The 22,436-nt window shown below is 39.9% G+C and overlaps 1 protein-coding gene across 3 annotated transcripts in view; it reads left to right on the top strand.

Moving 5' to 3' along the window:
* The window catches only part of atp9b (ATPase phospholipid transporting 9B), a 43,557-nt gene extending 22,592 nt beyond the window's left edge, over positions 1-20,965 (top strand). The window contains exons 12-30 of one of the 3 annotated variants that reach the window (XM_030410887.1): positions 1,387-1,547; positions 2,145-2,287; positions 4,077-4,189; positions 6,326-6,571; positions 10,852-11,013; positions 11,334-11,426; positions 12,553-12,636; positions 12,829-12,999; positions 13,118-13,216; positions 13,336-13,425; positions 14,046-14,190; positions 14,552-14,616; positions 15,526-15,681; positions 15,932-15,996; positions 16,167-16,275; positions 16,413-16,470; positions 17,347-17,550; positions 18,713-18,745; positions 19,066-20,965. In XM_030410887.1, coding sequence (XP_030266747.1) covers positions 1,387-1,547; positions 2,145-2,287; positions 4,077-4,189; positions 6,326-6,571; positions 10,852-11,013; positions 11,334-11,426; positions 12,553-12,636; positions 12,829-12,999; positions 13,118-13,216; positions 13,336-13,425; positions 14,046-14,190; positions 14,552-14,616; positions 15,526-15,681; positions 15,932-15,996; positions 16,167-16,275; positions 16,413-16,470; positions 17,347-17,550; positions 18,713-18,745; positions 19,066-19,202 — 2,334 coding nt within the window. In that variant the 3' untranslated portion in view covers positions 19,203-20,965. The remainder of the gene's footprint in view (positions 1-1,386; positions 1,548-2,144; positions 2,288-4,076; positions 4,190-6,325; positions 6,572-10,851; positions 11,014-11,333; positions 11,427-12,552; positions 12,637-12,828; positions 13,000-13,117; positions 13,217-13,335; positions 13,426-14,045; positions 14,191-14,551; positions 14,617-15,525; positions 15,682-15,931; positions 15,997-16,166; positions 16,276-16,412; positions 16,471-17,346; positions 17,551-18,712; positions 18,746-19,065) is intronic. The other 2 variants (XM_030410895.1, XM_030410891.1) reach the window with 2 other exon arrangements.
* The last annotated feature ends 1,471 nt before the right edge of the window (positions 20,966-22,436 follow it).

Genomic DNA, 22,436 nt, shown 5'->3' with positions numbered 1-22,436 from the left:
CAGAAGGGGATCCTTTCGCTTTTCAGGCATGCACTGTGCTCTCTGTCTTAATTTTTCTTCATTTTAATCCACCCAAACCCCCTATTTTTCTCAATAGCTCAACCATGAACCATGTAGTGAGGCAGCGGGGTGGGGAGATACCCACCCGCTCCCTTCCCTTCTCCGCACTCTGCTACTGGGAGTTTAACAGTGACTGATAAATCAGTCACACTGGTCTCCAGGCTCTCCCGGTCCTCAGGGGAATGGGGCTTGGTGGGGGTTTAGGCACTGGAGGAATTTTGCTTGCTTTTTATATGTGCTTGCCCCCTCCCCTCCTTTTCAGAGCAGTTCCTTTTATTTGAGGGAGGAGAGATGTTATGTTCTGCTGTTTTTGTAAGCGTGGTGCGTCAGAAGAAAGCCCTCTGTGTACAGGGCTTCGCTGTGAGCACTGCCAGAAAGGGGAAGGGCACTTCTTTATTTGACATCTTTTTCCCACATGCTCCATTGGCTGGGAGATACACTCGAAAAATAAAAGACAACTCTGACCCCCTTTTTTGTCTTCTTTTTTTTTTCATCCAGAGAGCCATCTCAATATGGGAACTTTATTTATTTTTGAGGCCTTTTGACCTTCTGTCGCATTCAAGGAGCAAAGCAATAGTGCAGCTCATAGTTTGCCACAAAATAGGGCCACCAATAAACGTATTTATGTTGTACACACGGTTTGCATGATAAAAGCCGGCAGCCAAGAATGTCTTTCATTGGCTTTGTGTTTCCTCCCTGTGTAGCATATTGTCAGGCTTTGGGAGCAGATGGGAAAGTTACAAAGAGTCTTCTCGAGGATAGGTTTTCAGAGAAGGAATGAGATGTTTGCATCTCAAGTTTGGATTTAATATCAAACATTTACAAACTGTGTGATTCATGTGAAGGAACACAAGCTTTAGAGTGTGGAAAGGAAAAACGGCTTGGCAATATATTGGTATTATAATGCTATGAGAATAAATATCTTCTTAGATTTTAACCATCATATTGTGATTTGACGTAAGTGTTGTCTTTTCCTGGTTCTAAAGGCTGCATTACAGTAAAGTGAAGTCATTTTCTGAACTAATCTTGTTCTGATAGTTGTCTTCACCCACTTAGTCATTATATCTACATTACTGTTGATCATTAAGCAAGAATCTAATGGTGTTAATATATTGTGAAAGTACCAATAGTCACTCGTACAATACTGTCAAAATGTCCATATAGAGGTAAAAAATATTGCATTTTTTAAAGGCTTTTGAGGAGATTTAAAAAATATTGTGATACATATCATGGATCAGTATTATTGTGCGAACCTGCTAAGAAGGGATGAATAGGACATTAATGTCAATATCAGCTGTTCTGACCTCTGATCTCTTATCTTCATAGGTTGGCCTTCTGGACCTCGAGCTGAACCGCCTCACCAAGGCCCTGTTCCTGGCCCAGGTGGTCCTGTCCATCGTCATGGTAGCAGTGCAGGGGTTTGTGGGTCCATGGTTCCGCAACCTTTTCCGATTTGTGGTGCTTTTCTCCTACATTATCCCCATCAGGTACTTTGTTAATTCTCTTCATTAATCCTCGTGTTTTTTGTTATATCTTTTCTTTTCCATGCTAAACATTTTGTCTCTACATTAAATCATAAAATCTTCCATCTCTGCTTTGAAACCGAGCTCCCCATCTGCCTCTTTGTCATCTCTTTACACTGTACAGCAGACCTCTTTATCTGGTGGCCTGTGGGCCAAATTCTGGCCTTTTGATCATTATATTAGTAGGCTAATTGTCCTGTTCATCAGTAATGTCTGTTGCCTAGCAAACAATGTTTTAATTCCCAGGCTGTTTAAGCAGAGTAGATTCTGGAGAGTCTGACAACCTACTGAAAAAGATGCATTGTTTTTTTCCTGAGCTTTTGTATTCAAAACTATTTCTTAAATTGTGATGCTAATCAATTTTTTAAGTCATTAAGTCCTTTTTTTTAACAAATTTAAATTCATAGCTTCACAGGTAAGATATAGGCAATTTTTAAAAAAAACATACCAGAACAGTTCTTTCATTGTTTTTCAGTTTTCTTTTCAGTTTTGCTGCATTATTTTATTGTTTTTATTCATATCAGGAATGGTAGATGACAGCCTGTTTTTTCTCATGCGTAGTTTGCGTGTTAACCTGGATATGGGGAAGTCAGCATATGGCTGGATGATCATGAAAGACGAAAACATCCCCGGCACTGTTGTGAGAACCAGCACCATACCAGAAGAACTGGGCCGGCTGGTCTACCTGCTGACAGACAAGACTGGTAGGTGTCCAAGCACACTGAATGACTGTAATGTTTACAGTAGATTTTTGGTATTAAAAGGGAAAGTTTGGGTTTGTTTGTTGTTGGGTTGTATGAGGTACGTGTGTGGAGAAGCAGTGCACACACATAGCAACGTTTAGCAGATGTCTGACTGTCTGTCGGTGCTACATGCTGCTAATACACTGCCAAGGAATAAGTGCCTCATACAACTGCACATCAAATGATCCAACTTATCCCTTTAAGTTTAAGCAACATTATTATTCTACTTCAAAAGCTTCAAGCTGTGCATGCATTTCCCAGTTTTATGCTCCATCAGACACTGTCAATTTCAACAAGTGAAGCACAGATTCAATCCTTCGAATATTATCTAATCAAAGATTTTCAACATTGTAAATTAAAAGATAAAAGTTTCAACAAATCTTCTGAATTTCCAGACGATATTTAGGCCTTCTTTGTTTCCTCTCATTTCACAATCATGGTGTGATTCTCTAATAACAAATGGCTCCTCTTTACTAATGCTAGTCACTGTGTCAGAGTGATAAACTCCTGCGGTGGTCCTAACATGCCTCTTTGTCTTTCCCTGCTGATCGAGGTAGGAATAGATTAGCTGTAGAGCCTATTTATCCAGGTTGATAGTTAAAGCACATGGAAAGGGGAACAAACAATCAATCCAATAGAATTGGTTAACCCTGTGGCCCTAATGTTTTCAGAAGTTAGATGCCCTCTAATCAGCTTTATGCTCTATCAGCACTCATTCTGGCAACTGACATCCATTAAACAAGGCCATTGCCCTCGTTTTCAAAGTGTTTTTTCGTTTCTTTTAGTGTCTGAACATTCACTCAGTCTTTTTGTATGCAATGTTGTGTCTTGTCTGTTGGTTAGAGAGGACACGCAGTCCATATTGGTAATGAGATTAGGTCAATGAGAAGGCAGTCACACTACCCTGCAGGTCCCATGATGCATTATAGGCAGTCCTCTGAGTACAAATGCAGTCACTTTGTGTGTGTCTGTGTGCTTTCAGAGATGCTGAATATATTTGAATAGTTTACATTTTTGCTATATGAAGAAGTGGCTTTGTGACCTCTGATCTATCTTTGTCTCTGACTCTTTCATTCTATAGAAATACTGCTATCGTACTACAATCGGTTTTAAAGCTTTGTGGTTGCAGAACACAGGATTTGAAGATATTGTTTGACTTTGATCATTTTCTATTTCAATTGGTAGAAAGAGTTTTAAAACAAACAGAATTCAAACATTGAATTTAAATCTTGAGCTGAATTAGGAATCTAAATGTTGTGTAAGAATTTTACTAGCCAGTGAAAAACGTGACTAAACACACATTTTATAAGGTGTTGATTAGAGCTAGAAAAATAAATCAACCAGATTGAGATTTTGGCAGATAATACCATATTACAGATATATTATGTCTGATGATAACCAAGAAGAATTCATCAGGAAACGGTGTCATTATTACATAGTTTTCTTCCATTGGAGAACACTGATTAGTTGATTTTTCCAACTGTTAAATGACCAATTTATATGTCTCTTGGTCACACTGCTTAAAAATCATAGATGTAAAAAAGAAATCTAAGGGATTCCCACCTTGTTTTACGTTATGTTTGTCAGGGTTAGGATTTCATAATGATAATGGGTCTTAAAAGTTTGACTCTGATGATAACACAAATAAGAGCAATCATTATGTGAACAACAGAAATCGAGTAGTAACATATAGGTGATGGAATTTATTTGTGATTTGTTAATTTGTCTAAACTTGTCTTCTGAACTGCAGGAACTCTGACACAGAACGAGATGGTCTTCAAGCGGCTGCACCTGGGAACAGTATCCTATGGCACCGACACTATGGATGAGATACAGAGCCACATAATCCAGTCGTATGCACAGGTAAGATTTATCACTGTCCAATGTGGGCAGTTATTTTATTCATTCATATCCATTATCAATACATCTGCGGATTATTTCCTCAATTAGACATTTTTAAAGATATAATATGTAACATTTTTTGCAATAAAAATCTTTTAAACGTCTCAAAATGTTGGGTTCCATTAAAACAATTACAATGTTAAATGTGCTTCCAATAGGGAGGTGGATACATTACAAAACAAATATATTCCCCAATATTTCACTCCATGTTTTCCTGCTTATTCCTGCCTCTCCCTGTAGATCAGTTAAATCCATCTTGATATTTATCTAAGGATAAGTTTTACCGGAAGAATCTCATATTGTTCATTCATCATGCCGTGTCCCTCAGCCCCTCCTCATACTGTAAGCAAGTGTTTTCCTCACTGGGTGGCTCAGATCTGGCTGCAGTCTTGACTGAATGATATTGTTCGTTCTCAGCCAGCTCCAAACAGCTGGTCGACACTGAAACCATCTGCCACACACACACAAACACAAACAGACACACACACACACACACACACACACACACAGAGACACACATACACACACACAAACACACATACACACATACACCCTTATGTGTAATCTCAGCTAATGAAAAATGACTCGTCTTTTTAGAGCTGGAGCAGGGAGAGCAGCAGTGCCTCTGTCCAGCTGATTTTTACTGTGTTGCTGTTTCTTTACTGTCACAGTGACATGATTGCAAGACACTATTATTGTTTTAAGCGTCATTAGTTTAAACACTATTTCATCAAGATAAGAAGCAGCTAACAAGTGTTTTTTTCCATTACTAGCCCAACAAATCAATTCACTTCTGTAGATTTTGGAAAAGATAGTGAGAACTACCCATCAAAAGGTCCCAGAGCCCATTTGATTGTTTGGTTTTGTTTATTGAACAGTCAGATGCAACAGAAAGATGCAAAAATGTGAAACATTTGCTGTTTCTACCTCCTTAAATGTAAGATTTGCTGATCTATGACCGTGAATGAAGAGTCTTTGGATTTTAGGCTGTTGGTTGGACAAAAGTAGCAATTTAAAGAAGTCACTTTGAGTTAATGGAAATTGTGATGACCAGTGTTTAAAATCTTTTTTGATATTTTATAGATGAATCAATTAATGATGAAATGTATCTGCAGATTAATCAAAAGTATAGTGTATATACATTGACAGTATTTAAAATAATTACTAAAGAAGTCGTCTTTTTTTATAAGAAAAAAACACAAATGTTTCTTTTTCCGTTTAACTTTAACACAGATGTGTGCAGTCTATTCAGTAACATCTTCTACACGTAGCTCAGACATTTAACACGTCTGACAACAAAACAAAATGATTTCTCCATTGATCTTTCAGTCACTCTTGATGAAGGTTGTCATCATGCGTCCTTACTGTACTCCCCCATAACCCCTCCTTCCCTGTTGGCAGGATTGAAGGTTAATAATAAGCCAAAATCAAATGCTTCAGTAGAGCGTATCGCCCTCTGTCAAACGCAGCTGGCACAGCGGGCTGTCTGCCTGCTCGAGAGTCACCACCCAGTTAAACTGATGGTTGGTGTCAAAACAGCGGAACACATAAAAGACCCTCAAACCAGATATGACACGATAAAGACGGTGATACACCACTTCCCCTCGCTGTGTCGTTTAGCTTGAAAGGGGGGTGTCGGAGTGAATTGGCTGTGAGTGTAGGATTAGATCAAGACATCCACCACATGCAGGGATCCTATAGTGAGGAAATATCTGCAATGTTGTCACATTTAGAAAACAATTTCTCGGTCTGAAACGATTATGTAATACATTTTATGTGCAGTTAATCAAGTGATATGTATAATAATTGTATTTTCTATTTAATCAGGCAGGCATTGCAGTTGTTTTTTTAGATATTTTCTGGGGGGATTGAACCATGAAAATGAGCATTTAGTCTTGATAAAATGTAATTTAGGTCTTGTAAGTTCTAGTCACAAGCATCATAATTTGGCCCAATAAAATAATAATTTGCACCAAAAATTGAAAAAGTTGAACATCAGTTAGCCATTTGGCCAGAGGACAAAAAGAACATTTTGCACCTTGACTCCAAATATAAATGATTTTCAATTTCAACTCACATTATTTATTGTGACCTCAGGTGACCTCTCAGCCCTCCAATGGTAGCACCAGTGGCGCCACTCCATCGCGGAAGACTCAGGCGTCAGGCCCCAAAGTCCGCAAGAGCGTCAGCAGTCGCATCCACGAGGCGGTGAAGGCCATCGCCTTGTGCCACAACGTCACGCCCGTCTATGAGTCGCACGTCAACGGAGAGACGGAGTCCGCTGAAGCTGACCAGGACTACAGTGATGATAACCGCACCTACCAGGCCTCCAGCCCTGACGAGGTAAGTTGGAGATACAGGGCGGCGAGCTGATTTAAGAAAGTAGCGATGTTGGTTTAGACCTAGAGGGGGCACTAATGATTGAATGAAAGCATTGTTTAGAGGTTTCCCAAACATTATTAGACTATAGTTCTACTTGCAACTCATAATTAGCAGGTTGACACGCATCAAAACCTTTAACACTACTGGAACATGTTACACATCTGTGAATATGCTGTAAGAGAAAGCTTTCTGCATGTTATCTGACATATTTCATAATGTTTCTAAGGAATTTGTGGATGTTGTGGATGCAGTGAGCACAAGGATCAGTTGCTTAGACTTCCCTGATCATTTTGATGTATTATTTATTTTTAAAACATCTTGTAGTTGAAGTTGGGCTGATATTGTAAGAATAATACTATTTGTGGAATTAGATTTTTGTTGTGGCAGCACAGGATCCAATTAGTTTCATCCAAACCTTTCAAATAACTCCAGAGCGTTGTGAGGTGCAACTGTCAAAATGTATTGAAAAAAGATGTTGTCTTTCCAAAATGTGTAAAATATATATTTAGCTAGTGAAAACTTGTGCTCTAATGCATAATTGTCGGAATTTCGCCTCTCAAAAACAGCATTTTCATTGCTGCCAAAAAATTGTTTTCTCTTCAGCTTGTCGTACACAAAGGTAGTATCACATTCTGAAGAAAGACAGCTGATTGTTGAAACCGATTGTTGTTTGGTTGGTGGCTCTGTCCAACCAGCATCAGTATTTGACAACCTGGGAATAAAACTTGAAACCATCGTTCTCTAAAAACGTTTAACCTGCCTTAAACGAGGTGGTCTAGTACCAAGTCTAACAGCACCAATAGTGATTTTTTTAATAGAACAAAAAACAAATCTGTTTTGGATCTTATTCTTTAAAAAACCTCAATTGAAGCTTTGAAGATAAACATCTCTAATCTTTAATGTCAAATTTCATACCAGAGAGACAGACCCTAAAAATACTGAATCCATATGGAGGTCATATGTTGTTAAACGGTAACAAATGTTTTTTCTCTCCGAGGCCCCATTTGCACATGTCATTTTAAGCGTTTCATATCCGGATTGAATTCAGATACAATTTTATACACTTCTGGTATTAATAAACATTAGTAAACACTGGAGATTATCAGGAACAAACCCTGTGAGCGCCTCTCGACAGTTTCCTCTCTATCTTAATGTTTTATTGGTGATCCTAAACAGCCCTGGTTTTGTCACGACAGTCATTTCACGATCACAAAGTCAGAGGTCACGAACTCCTCGTAGAGGTTAAGCTATTTAATCGTCTGTATTTGCTGCCTGAGAATTTACTGCCCCAGCTGAAGGAAGAATGCTGCAGAAAAACGATCCCCAAAGGCATCGCTAAAGCTTCCTTTCCTCTGGCTGAATCTCCATGTAACACAGGAGTTGCAGCTTTTATGACTGAGGACGCTGCTTAGTCTATTATTTATTACTTCTAATCATACTACTGAGTTCAATCCAAGAAGAATGCTGATTTTAATTGAAAGCTGGTAGGACAGGGAAAGATTTTACCATCACTATTTGTTTATAGACATGTATTTAATGTATATTGAAGGGAAGTTAATCGTCTCACGCGAACACTAAGTTCAAGGCTGTTGGCATGTTTATCACCCATGACAAGTGAGGCTTGGTAAAGCCTTTGTGAGACTCCCATACATGTGTCGGACCCACAGCCAAGTCTAACAATCAAAATGAAGATAAAAAGGTGGTGAAAGATAAATTCTCACTTTTCCATTTTGCCTGTCCGTTCTCTGCTCTCAGTTGATGTATATATTTATTTATATCCCTGCTCACTCTGCTCTATCTCCCCTCTCTCCATTGTCTCACACTGCTTGGATTGATCAATATTTAATTTTCTCTCAGAGACGATGAGAGGTGGAGGTCTGTGATTGTTGGTCGAGCTCTCCCTTCCCCTCCAACTACATTCTTTGTTCTCTCTCTGTCCTTTCATTTCCCTCACTCTCTCTCACTCCCCGTCACCTCACTCTCATTGACTGCCGCGTCAGATCTTGGCTACCACTGCACCTCTGTTAGTGATAGTTTGTTTGGCCCTGGCTCCCTGCTCAGCCTCTCTAATGTAATGAGCCGTCATTAAGGAGATGAAGTGGGCCGGCCACTGAGGTCAGAACAGGGGTCACCTGACCTGCTGGTCACCCATGCTGTGAACAGAGTCTTCCTGTAACCTTTGACCCTTTTAATATCGCAGCAGAGCATTTGATTGTACCCTTTAATGACTGCCATTTCCAGTAAATTAGGTGCTTTATCATTTCCAATTGGATGTAACAGGCCGACTCAGTGAGTGTACGAGGCACAAGCAGCACGAGGAAGGAAGGGACTCAAATCTCAAATATGCAAATAAAGCATAATTTCCTCAGGCCAATGCAGTAACTTTTATAAGTGGCTTCCAGGCGAGTCGCCAGCTATCAGCAGTTGATATACAAAATGGTGTCATGTTTCCATCATTTATATTTGGAGATAAATGGTTGGGTGCAATTAGACCCCATATTTTAAAAATAAGAGCTTATCAATCACTGAGATATTGAGAATGTTTAAAGATATTATCAAATACAGTAACAGACATGAAATACATCTCGCTCAGATGTGGCTGTGCTTCACAGATAACTAATGTCAAATAATGATGATCAGTGCTTGGGTAGTTAAGTAATGTATTACACATTACTTGTTACTTTATAAAGAAGTCATGCAATACTTTACATTCTTACTCCCTGCATAAATTAACTAGTAACATTACTAGATACATTACTTTTGTGTTATCCCACAGCATCGCCTTACTTGCTTTATCACCTAATTGCTGGCTAAGAATAACCTAATACCACAAAGCTGGCAGAAAAATCATGAAAGCAAAGCCAGAAATTAGAGCAGAAGTATTTAACTGTTCAGGGGCGCCGTGACGTGCTTGAGCTGCTGTTCATTTTAAAGGCAGAGCTGCCATTGTGATTTACATGATCACTAGAACATTGTGAACACAGTTGAAGTGATTAATCTGGTTGTATAAGCCAGTCTGCCACTGTCATAAAGAATTATTTTACTATTACCACCGTAACACATGATTCACAGGCAGTTTGTATCAGAGTTGACGAAGCTTTAAATAGTTTCTGTAGAGCTGATAAAGTCAGAGCTGATTTAGTATCCTGGCTTCATAGTGCATGTGGCCGTTTGTGTGTGCAGCTACATACACACACACACCAGGATAATGACACACAGATGTGTGTTAAGTAAATATAGGCAGCCCTTTTTACGGAGCTCAAAGGGGGAGCAGGAGAAATGATGGGGTATTAACAGGAAGTTCCAATTTGTAGGTCAGAGTATAATAACAACCTTTGAGTGAGCAAATTGAAAATGAACCCATTGAGAATTGAGTCGTGTGCAGCTGAACGCTCACTCGGGGGCCACAGTTCCTGCTGAGGAGAAAAAGAGGAAAGAGAAACAGAAAAACACTTATCTGGAGCTGAATGAGAAGAGCTCAGCGGCTCGGTCTGGAGATATCGTAACTCTCTCATGCCTCGTCTTTCAACTGCACATGAAATCAGATCCCATCAGCTTATGGTCCACATTTGTCATGGATTTTCCTTATTTCCTTGTTAAACTGTTTTATACAGTGGTGGAGGAAATACTTTACTTTTAAGTAATGATAATCATACCACGTTGTAAAAATGCTATGTTTACAAGTTGACCTGGCAAGTAAAAATGTGTAAGTCAACCAGAAAAAATAATGAAAACATTAAAAGTAAAAGTGCCATTGCAAGAAAATGTCTTCCCATGAATATTAGATATGATATCATTAAATTATTATTACTCATGCTTTAATGTAAAAGCAGTTGTGGAGCTCTTTTAAAACTTTATTGTTATAGGTCTGTAGCTAATGATTATTTTCACGAAGTCATAATTTGCGTACTATTTTTTTGTAAAATTCTGAATATATTTGAAAATACAAATATACATTAAAATTACCCACAACGGATGCTTGGTTTGTCCAACCAACAGTCCAAACCTCAACGTTTTTACGATGCATTCAAATTGTTAAAATGTAATAAAGTAAATGCACCAAATTCCCATATTTGTAAATCTACACGTTCCTCATCAATGAAGTCAGTGTATAGCTGGCAACTCTCACCACTCTGCTATGATTTATGAAAGTCTGAGCATAGTAGTCAAAATGTGGAAGTTTGTGGTCTTCTACTCTTCTGTGAGCTATGAATGAACAGCATTTATATTCACTTCCTCAGGTGGAGCTGGTGCGGTGGACACAGAGCGTCGGCCTGACCCTGGTGAACAGAGACCTGAACTCCCTGCAGCTGAAGACTCCTTCTGGACAGATCCTCTCCTTCCACATCCTGCAGATCTTCCCCTTCACCTCCGAGAGCAAAAGGATGGGCATCATCGTCAGGGTGTGGAGCTCGTATATAACAATATGATGTGTGGATGCTGTTTCCTGTGTGATGTTTTTGTTATTCAGTCATGCTCCTTTAGGGTTTCTGTGTCAGTCTACTACATTATTGAATGTAGAAGACTTGAATCTCTGTCAGATTTGAGTTTTATGTAAAATGTCTCAAGCTTAGACCATTTTATATGTCAAATCATTGTTGTGTTTTATGCTGTCTTGTATCTTTTGAGCTGCACTGTTGAAATTAACAAGTTTCTGCATGAAGATTTGTGTAGAGATATTTTTCTGCTAAATATACTAACTGTAATTTGTATTCTGATTCAGGAGGAGTCAACAGGAGACATCACTTTCTACATGAAGGGTGCTGACGTTGCCATGGCGAGCATCGTCCAGTATAACGACTGGTTGGAAGAAGAGGTAAGGCTCTAGCTGATTCTATTCGAACTTGGGAGTGTTCATACCAACCCTGCAATGTGACGTATTGTTGTTTTTTTTTTCAAGTAAATTTGTGAGTTTAATCTCAGAGAATTGCAGAGCCAACTTACAACTATAATTTCAGAGAGTAATGTGGTCTTTATGGAGAACAAAGAACCTACTCAGGAGTAGTTTTACCATTTTAATCGGAGAGAATATCTAAGGTTTTTTTCTTTTCCCAACCTTAATCTAGAAGATCTTGACTTTATCGCGAAATATAACGCCCCTTTTCAGCAGTCAGTTTGTCCAGCAGCAGCCGTGTCTTATCCTAATGTGTAAATAAAGACCATGAACCTGTAGTTGCTCATTTAAATTGAGCCCCTGTGGGTGACACATTAGTTGTTAAGCTGTTATCATATGGATAAAACAACAGATATACGTATCGTCACACATGGTGATCATCCGTGAGCCAGTGCTCTCTCTTAATCAGGACATTCATGTAGAGATCAGCCGGCCGTGTCTACACCAGCTTGGTGGTCGAAGGTCTTGTGTGCGTATGTTCATAATTATATTGGCATTATTGAGTCATGCAGCACTGGGGGCATCGTTTGATTTAATTAGTGACCTACATAAAGTTGAAGTAATTACAGTATGTCATATTCTTCAACAATGGTGCTAATGATGTCCTGTTGGCTGTAATGTCCCGCTGTCAAATCAGCCGGCGCTACGGCTACTCTGCTTGTCAATAACCAATCAACAGGACAGATTCGCCCCATTGGTGTTTCATATCAAAAATAAACCGCCATCCATCCCTTTGTTTTACTGTGTCCTCTGGATTGCACCAGAGGCCATGTTATTCACCATTGATTTCTTTGGTGTTGGTAGCAATATGCAGCTATTGACAGCACTGTACATGGTGTACTTATATAGCAGCTGTCCTAACAGAACACGTGATCTGTGCTATTCATCTTAGGGAAAAGACATAACATAAACATTCATTTCAAATAACTCAAATCTTCAAAATCTACTCTCAAATGATGAAGTGTTGAAGTAAAATCCCTGTGAAGAAATCCACTAATGACTGTGTGTTTATCTCTGTTTACTAACACCTTTTCGTCCTTTCTCTCAGTGTGGGAACATGGCCAGAGAAGGCTTGAGGACGCTGGTGGTGGCCAAGAAGTGTCTGTCCGAGGAGCAGTATCAGGACTTTGAGGTATGGATGAATATTGTTGTGTACAGTATGTAGTGTACATGATTTTTGATCCAGCACTTTTCTTAATTCCTCTTCAGTAATTATGTGTTTACCAGTTCCATCCTCCATCGCCTGTCTTTAACAGCATGTTTAACCCAAACATTTCCTCGTCATTTATCCCCCATACACTCCTCTCTTTCTCTCTCTATACAGAACCGCTACAACCAGGCAAAGCTCAGCATCCATGACCGAGGCCTGAAGGTTGCAGCAGTGGTGGAGAGCTTGGAGAGAGAGATGGAGCTTCTGTGTCTGACTGGGGTGGAAGACCAGCTTCAAGCAGACGTCCGGCCCACGCTGGAGCTGCTCAGGAACGCTGGCATCAAGGTTAGCATGGAAGTGAAACATATCTACACGGTTAAAGCTGCTAAAGAGAATCAAATAGAAAGCCTACACACCTCCGCACCACATTTCCACTCACATATTGATCCTGTTTTCTGCTCAGATCTGGATGCTGACAGGGGACAAGCTTGAGACGGCTACATGCATCGCCAAAAGCTCCCATTTGGTCTCCAGAAGCCAAGACATCCACGTCTTCAGACCGGTATGCTGTTCTTTCCCTCTACACGGTGCTTTGATGTAATGATGTGCGCCTGATTTACATGAGATGACACAAAGCACTAATAACCTCACGGCTAATTGTATCGTGTGGCTCTCGAGCAGGTCTCAAACAGAGGAGAGGCCCATCTGGAGCTGAACGCCTTCAGAAGGAAACATGACTGTGCTCTGGTCATCTCTGGAGACTCCTTAGAGGTACTTTAACACAGTGCAGCTCACAGTGACATTTCCTTGCACAGCAGATGATGCTGAGGATGCAGCCAAACAGGCAATGAGAGAATAAAAAAAGTTCTCGGCCAAAACTAATGCGTTGGAGTTAAACCAAGGCCGTGAGGATTCGGAGAGGAAGACTAATCACCAAAACATATTGGTCATTTTCTTATGAGGCAGAACAATCAGAACTTGTTTGCAACAGCTAAGCAGGAGAGAAACAGATCAGTGTTTTCACTTATATTGTCCACAAGCCAACAAACTAAACATGTCTTAAATTCAATAATTACGAGGGCTGATTGTCCTAAATAGGATTTTTTTTAATTACTTAATCACCACAAACATTTGATCTTTTTTCATAAATCCATCTCTTGATTTCTGTTTGTCAAAATGAATGAAGCTGCATGTGACATTCCACTTTTCTAATATAACAAACCTTTGGACTTAATACTGTCCTTTAACTTATTTTTCAAGATACATTTAAGCCAAATTTAAGACTGAATAATCAAAACGTATTAGATTTAAGTGTCTGAAACCTGTAGACATCTTGTGGGATCTTCGTATCCAGTAAACTGTTTTGTGTCTCTATCTTTGTTGTGCTCCAGGTGTGTTTACGGTATTACGAGCATGAATTTGTAGAGCTGGCGTGTCAGTGTCCAGCGGTGGTCTGCTGTCGCTGCTCCCCGACTCAGAAGGCCCAGATCGTCACGCTCCTCCAGCAGCACACCGCCAACAGAACCTGCGCCATAGGTGAGTGCTGACGGGTGATGTGGCAACAGAAATGCCAGCTCGGACGGTCGTTGGCTCCAGTCCAGAGACAGCCTTATAAAGAGGGGGAGGCGTCTTTGTAGATTCAGCTCAGTCCTTTAGAGAGTGAAATGTTTGACAATGTGTAAAACAATCTAGTAGACAGATTTATTAAATAAGACTGAAAGAGTTGAATGATGCCTCAAAACTGTCGACATACTGCTGTGTTACTTCTTATGTCCACAAGATGGCAGTCAAAGTTCACTAAGATAAACACCTGGCTGCTATTTTTATAACCTCTGTGCTTCTTTGTGAAACAGTGTGAAGCTTTTCTTAAAATGTGTATTCTTTGGTTTTGTGTCAGGTGATGGAGGAAACGATGTCAGTATGATCCAGGCAGCAGACTGCGGTATCGGGATCGAAGGAAAGGTAAAGACCTCCTACGGAGCTCAAGTGGTATCTTAAATCAGGCCTTGTAACTTATGGTGCATTCACGGACCTCTCAGAGGATCTGTTTCCCAGAGTTGGAAGTCATTGTTCCGTCTTCAGTGTGTTCAGGAGCTTTAAAGTCATACGAGACAAAAACATGAACGCTGCAAAGAAGATGTGTTCTACTTTATTTGCTGTGAAATGTTCAAACAACATGTTGATCGCTAGAGCTTGAAGATTTTGTCACAGACTTGTTGATGCACCCAAACATTCCCAAAAAACACTCAAATATTGCCTTACCTGACTTGTTATCAGGCTTAATGCTAATTATTAACTTTAATAACTTTCTAACTAATCAACTAACTGTTGCAACCTTATACCATATTACAGATTATATTCAAGCCAAAAATTGTCATTTAATACATTAATTGATAAAGATTTGTATTCCTCTGTAAAACATTAATTGCATCCGTCGTGTTTTTGCAGTTGTGATGTAAAAGTCTGCAAGTTGTGTACCAAAACTTTTGTAGAGCCTTTGAGTTGTTCTTCCAAGGAGCGTTCATGTGAATTTTCCTAATCGGAAACAAAGTTTTACCATTATTTTGACACCAGATAAATGAACATAATCTTGGAAGAACATAATTAGCACTCAGTTCAGTAAGTAGTAAAACTAGTGATGTCTTTGCCCAAAGACCACATGTTTTACTGAAGTATGAAGATCTTTAGGAGGTTTGGAAGAAAAGTAGCACTATAAAGAGATGATAACTAACAGCGCCCATGCTGTCTTTGAAACTTAAACAAGCTACAAACTATACAGCTGCTATAACTGCCTTTATTGTCAGTTTTGAGGTTTGTACCATTTTATTTTATGTGTTTAATATTTTCTTTTATCTCCTTGTGTGTAAACAGGAAGGGAAGCAGGCGTCTCTGGCTGCAGACTTCTCCATCACTCAGTTTAAGCACATCGGTCGGCTGCTCATGGTTCACGGCAGGAACAGCTACAAGCGCTCCGCAGCGTTGGGACAGTTCGTCATGCACAGAGGAATGATCATCTCCACCATGCAGGTACAGTCCTAAACTAAAAGTGTGTTTGTCCTGAATGAAAGTAAAATAGTCACTTCATAATTTAGGAAAACTTTCAAGGATCTTTTTCAGAATCTTCTTGATGACCTCATCAAGTGATCTGTTCTTATAGTATCTGTTTTCAATTAACACTATTTTTATATGTGCTCTGTGGTGAAGCTAAAGACAATTATCAACGTTGTGGACAATAAAGCTCCTAACTAACTTTATGACTTTTGTTTTCTGTCCTCAGGCTGTGTTCTCCTCCGTGTTTTACTTTGCCTCGGTTCCCTTGTACCAGGGTTTCCTCATGGTTGGGTAGGTTCCTTTTTCTAAATGTCCATGAACATTCTCGGGTATGATTTTGTGAAAATAATGAGAATTGTTGTTTATTTTAATGTGAACCCCAGTCTATCCGTTATAGCTACATTATAAACATTTTGCTTACCCATGCTTCATCTTTCTGTACTCCACTTTGTTCTGTTCAGGTATGCCACCATCTACACCATGTTCCCCGTCTTTTCATTGGTTCTGGATCAAGATGTGAAGCCGGAGATGGCTCTTCTTTACCCAGAGCTTTATAAAGACCTCACCAAGGTACTGTGCCACTTTCTAAAATCTGTGTTCCATCATGTTCTAAAAATAAATTCCCTTCATCCACATTTTCCCCTGTTAACAACTTGCAGCGGGTGAGCAGCTATGTAACACTCACGGATTATGTTTCTCTCTTTCAGGGGCGTTCATTGTCTTTCAAGACTTTCCTAATTTGGGTTTTGATCAGTGTGTATCAAGGTAAGGTGAACCGATTGTTAGTACAAGTTATATTTGACCATCAGTCACTGTATCTGCCGGATGAATTAGCTTCAGTAAAATAACCTGTGCGTTTTTAAACAGTAGCTAAAACATGACCGACTCTGTAATGAATGAGCTGGCTGGTTTTGGAGACTGTCAAAGCAACTCTTCAACCACCATTTCATCATTTCTGCTCTGTCTAATACCAGGGTCCCCGGGCCCCTTCAAACTCTCAGACCGTCTGTTTCTCAGTATCTTAGGTTTCCTGCCGCCATCCGCTTTTACATGCAGGCTTTTGTCTGTCCAGTAAATCGATATTTCTGTAATCGCTAAGCCATGCAGCGTGTGAGAAAGATCTATGTTCCTGCTCGAGCGTGACTTCCTGACAGCTCGAGGTTTTTAATTAAAGGCCAATACCAGGTCTGTGGAAAAAAAAAAAAGAAACGTGAAGACGATATGAGAGGACGACAGCAGAGGAAAATATTAGGCTCCAATCTCACTTAATTTATTACAGAGTTTGACTCGCTGGAATGCGCTGTACAAAGACTGTATGAAAAAGCAATTATGTGATCGGTTGGAGGCCATTAAGCTCAATTTGTGTCGTGTTATAATATAATGAAAGGCTATCAAGATACAGGAGGCGCCCGAAGATGAGTGAGTGTCTGGACGCTTTAAGGTTTTAACTGAGTGAGACACACTGGAGCACATTGTGCATCATACCCTCATTAATGTGTTATCGAACCAGTCCTTATCTCCAGACAGATTCATTCTTAAATGTCTCAGTCAGCTGTGTAAAGAAAAATGTAAGAGATGGTCGTGCACAACCTAACCTGGTCTGGTAACGTCACTTTAAGTTGTTTCTCTTGGCACCACCAGGTGGCATCCTCATGTACGGCGCACTGGTGCTGTTTGAGTCGGAGTTCGTGCACGTGGTCGCCATCTCCTTCACCGCGCTCATCCTGACAGAACTGCTGATGGTGGCGCTGACGATCCGTACCTGGCACTGGCTCATGGTGGTGGCCGAGTTCTTCAGCCTGGGCTGCTACCTGGCCTCGCTCGCCTTCCTCAACGAGTACTTTGGTAGATATTCATTTCTTCTCCTTAAAGTTTCGAGTTCTCATGTAATGCCTTTTTAATCTCTGTCCCTTGTTTCTGCACTGTGTCAGTAACTTCAGTGAGAGGGCCGGATCACAGCGATACACACGTGTTTACTTCAAGACACAAGTTTTCAACACATAACATGATGACGTGATGAGTTCTGTTTGTAGTTTGTCACCTACACTCTGGCAAACTTTTACAGCCCTGGAATTTGTATTTACGACAGTGGTGTTGCACTCAGAAACTCTGTGTTTTGTCTGCACAAATGCCAATTCCTACATAATGGTGCTTTAATGTTTTGGTTCAAGAAGGCGTTAATGTAAGTGTGTCATCTGCCCGAGCTTGATGAGAACTGTGTAACCTGCAAAGGGATAAATATGAGAGAAGGTACATGAGACAAGGTTCTTTGGCACAACAGAAGCATTCAGACTTTTTGTTATCGATTAATCCGCTGATGATTTTGTAAATTCATCTTGTGAGTCCCACACACTGTCTAACTTGCAAAGATGCATTTACTTCTAAAACTGAAAAGCAGCAAAAAAATGTTTGTGACTGTGAGTGTGTTTACAACTTTTGGTCTACTCAACCCTCTCCTACATTCCTGTCTCATGAAATCAATGGTCGGTGCATTTTTCTGTTCCAAGTCAAACAGAGAAAAATACTATAATTTCCCTAAAAACCAAAGCAAAGTAAGAGCAACTAAAACCAATGCAGATGAAATGAGCAGAAGATCCTCTCATTATAGCAAGTATGAAAAAAATACTGACATGACTAATTGATTTGATCGCTTCAGCTCTACTTCTATGCAGCACGTAGCTCAGACTTTCTCTCAGGTTTGCTTGCTTGAAATACCAGTGAGCTTTGAGTACAGTCGAGGAAGTACTTTGTTTTGTTTGTCCAGTCCAGTATTGAACAGACGGAGAGCTTGAAAGCAGGCAGTCTTTGATGTAACTCTACCTGGCACTCAGGTGTTGCGCAGAGGTTCAGCCGTCAGCTCTGTGCCTTTGTGCTTTTATTGCTTCCCCCCTTCTTTCTTTCTTTGTCTCTTGCCTGTCTCTTCCTGTTTTTCTCCTCACTGCTAAACTTTGTACTGCACTCACTCTGTTTCTGCTGCATTTCTTTTGCTTCTGTATGTTGGCAACAGGCATAGGCAGGGTGTCCTTTGGAGCTTTCCTTGGTAGGTGTGCAGCCTGTAAATTCATCTCCTCATTCGCTCGTACATCTCTTCGCATTAATTATTTCGTTAAATTCCAGTGATGTTTTACTGTGTCGTCATTTTGTCTGTTTCATTTGAGTTTGATTTCTTTCCATCATGTTCCCCGCAGGTCTTTATTATCTCGTGTCATTTTGCTGTCAAGTCTTCATTTAGTGGTTTTGTGACTCATCAAGACGAGCATGTTGCTTTTATCTCTCGTGGTTCGTTCATTGATTGAATTCTCCTGTACAACAAAACAAATGTGTGTCACTGAGCTGTTTTCCTTCTCTTTGCTCTCCCAGACTTGTCGTTCATCACGACTTGGCCTTTCCTGTGGAAGGTGTCCGCCATCACGCTGGTCAGCTGTCTTCCTCTCTACATAATCAAATACCTGAAGCGCAAGTTTTCACCTCCGAGCTACTCCAAACTGTCCTCATGAGCCAAACTTGGATTACCTTGTTTTGTAGTTTCGTGCTTCACTGAGCGCTCTGTTTTCAGCACTTTTTTTACTCACTGATCCTCAGTGACGGGCAAGACGACCTGTGGAGGAAAAGGAACACCCTGAAAAAATGGGAAATTAGGAGAAATTAAAACAATCTTCTTCGGATTATGTCACTGGGATCTTGGGATGACTTGAAAAAAGAAGCACATAAAAAAAAAAAGACTGTAAAAGGATGGAGGAGAAGAGTGTGACGCGTCACTGACTGCACTGAGAAGGACTCGAACACTTGACCTCATTTTGTTGGGAAACGGTCAATCTGCCTTCTTTTGCTTGAAAACATTTCAAACAAATCAGCTTCAAGTGTTATTTTATACACTTCTGATGCATTATTTCAACGTTTCTCTTTTTATATGTGGAGTTCAGACTTTTTTTAAGTGTTATTTTTTATTCTAGGTATTAATTCCGGTTGCTGGCATGCATCTGTGAACAGTGTTGAGTTGCTTGAAGGGATATATATAAAAAAAAAAAAAAAGGTCTTTTGTTTTTAATCTTTTCCTACATTACTGTAAATAAAAGCCTTTACATGCAGGCTTGGTTGCCACTGCTGTCGATGTAAACCTCATTAACTCTTGTACAAACGTGCATTAGAAAACAAGACAATTTACGATGACATTCACAAAGAAAAAGCTTGAAGTCGCTTCAAAACTGAATCTCTGTGCATTTCGCTGCTTCACGTCCTCGAGACATCATCAGACATCATCCTCTCCGTAGTATAAAACCAGCACTCCATAGCCACGTTACATGTATTTTCCGCATATCTTGGCCTTGATTATCCCGCATAATTTTACATTTCTGATGTCTGACGGCAGCCATCGGTCCTCCTGTGCCGACGTGGCAGCTCGACTCGTGCCTCATTATGATGTATTTTAAATGTACCGAAGACGCGTCTCACAGCGTTGGATGTAAAGCAATCAATCAGAGCGTTTGTTTTCGTTACCTCCGCAGCCAGATCTGTAACTTCCAGGAGCTCCAGAGTCCTGCTGCTGTTCTCTTGAAGATCATTTTCTTTTACGGTAAAACTACTTTAAAGTCACAGCGAAGGACCCTGAATCGCTGTCAGCTGTGTATTTTTAGGCCTTTATTGACAACACGACTCCCCCCGGGGCCTCCGTGGGACTTTGTCCTGTAGCAGACATTCAGCTCTTTTTTTTTTTTTTAAAGGAGGGATGAGTTTTATCATTCGCTCCGTGTGCTGTAGGTGTCGGGCACGTTGTGAGCACAGGGGAATAAATCAGATGGAGGAGACTGTCCTGTAAGTAAACAGGGTGAAGTGTAGTCATGTGTATCAGCTAGGTTGTCGTTCTGAGAATCATATTTGAGTTCAACTCAGGTCGATCATTCCTGAACATGGTTGTGTTCATTTCAAAATGTGGCAACCGAACTGTGAAATGTGGCTGCACTGCAAGAGAAAAAGAGAAATAATGGCTGTTCGAGGAAGAGTCGGCGCGGCTGCGACACTTTAATGCAAATTGCATTTAGCGTTTATTACATTTCTGATTTCTGTTCTTATGAAAAAGCAATTCCAAATGTTGATTCCTGTGTTTTCTGTTGAGGTCTCTGTTTCCGTGTGATGTCGTATGAACTTTTTCTTTCCTGTGAACTTGCTTTCCATGTCCTACACTGGGATTTCTAACAACCTGTCTGTTATTTATAATATTGTTATTGATTAATGAATAATAAAAAGAACCAATAGATGCCAACTAGACTTTTTTTCTGTGTCTCGACAATAACTGGAGATGTTTTAGGTTTTATCACTGTGAAGTTCATCTGCTGGCCACTAGATGGAGGTAGAGACTAAACCCTCAGCAGAAGAGGATGGCACTCAAAATTAAAGGAGCATTACAGCAAATTTCACAATAATAACGATAAACAGTTCAACAGATAAAAACAAAATACTCGTACTGCCTTTCCAAAATTGATTAAGTTCAATGCAGTTGTCAAACAAAAACTGAAACGACAATGAATACAAATCTTGAAAATAGGTAAATTAACGAGTAAAAAGTAAATGTTACAAGGATTTTAAGTGTTACCGAACTTAAGAGACATATCTTCAAGTTTAGTTCATGAAAATAAGCTCAAGATTTTAAAGAAAAGAACCTGTCATTTTTTTGGAAAAACGTAAAATTATGTAACTTTTAACAGTTTTACATGTCTCTCTAAGCCCTTAAAGTACTTGTTTATGTTTATAACTGTTGCATTCTGACAGCTTTTAAATCAAAATGTTCATTATATCTGAGTAATCTCTTAAATTCCCCCTCCAATCGGAAATGCTTTGCTTGTTATTCCTTCTCTTGGAGATCAGAGCGTCTCTGTGCAGGAGGAAAGTTTCTCTGCTCTCATCTTAAATCTGACTTTAAAGGAAACGTTCACCCCAAAATCTGAAATACATATTTGACCATCTAGATTGTTTTAATTTGTCATATATTTGAGGACATCTATGGTAGACGTGTCTGTCTTCTCTTGAACATTACGTAACTAGATGGCACTGATGATTTCTGGAAAGAGACGTTTGTTGTTGAGTTTTTCAAATGTACTGTCTCAAACATCTCATCTCATTATATCTGAGAGAAGACCGATATCTCCAAAACTTAGCAGCTCACATCAAAACAAGGAGGAAAAATATATGTCTTGACGTCATAAGTTTGGAAGCCAGTCATAGTCTGGTGTGAATCTGATGTAAACGTGACATGTGATCTCAAAATAAAACAGTGATGTTGACTTGAAAATATCCCAAAAATAAATGTCCGACAGGGTGAGTGAACGTTTGTTTGTGGAATAGAGTATTTTTATATGTTTGTCGTCACGTCTGGAGCAAAGGAGCAGGAGCAGATGTGACATTTTAAAAACCTTTTTGTGGAGAAATCACATCAGAAACAATAATTCAAGGCAGAGTGTGTGGAGATCTTTCGATATTGCAGCCTTACTGTTGTTAGTTAGTATTGAACACATATTTTCCCTTTCGAAAGAGGAAGATTTACTGCACACAGTAAAACGAGACATGTTTTACTGTAATCAGCGGCGGTCATGGAGAAAACAATGTGTTATCAATTTCTCGGCGCAGAGGAGGGAGTTCCCTGCGACCTATGATGAATGTGATGGTCCGATGGCTTTAACATGTTAAGAAATGTTCTCTTTTATCCGTCTCTTGTTCTTTTTGAAGCCGCACGTCCA

This window comes from Sparus aurata, chromosome 3, assembly GCF_900880675.1.
Source record: "Sparus aurata chromosome 3, fSpaAur1.1, whole genome shotgun sequence".
NCBI lineage: Eukaryota > Metazoa > Chordata > Actinopteri > Spariformes > Sparidae > Sparus > Sparus aurata.
Note: the sequence above shows the minus strand (reverse complement) of the source record. Positions and strands in the feature narration are given on the sequence as shown.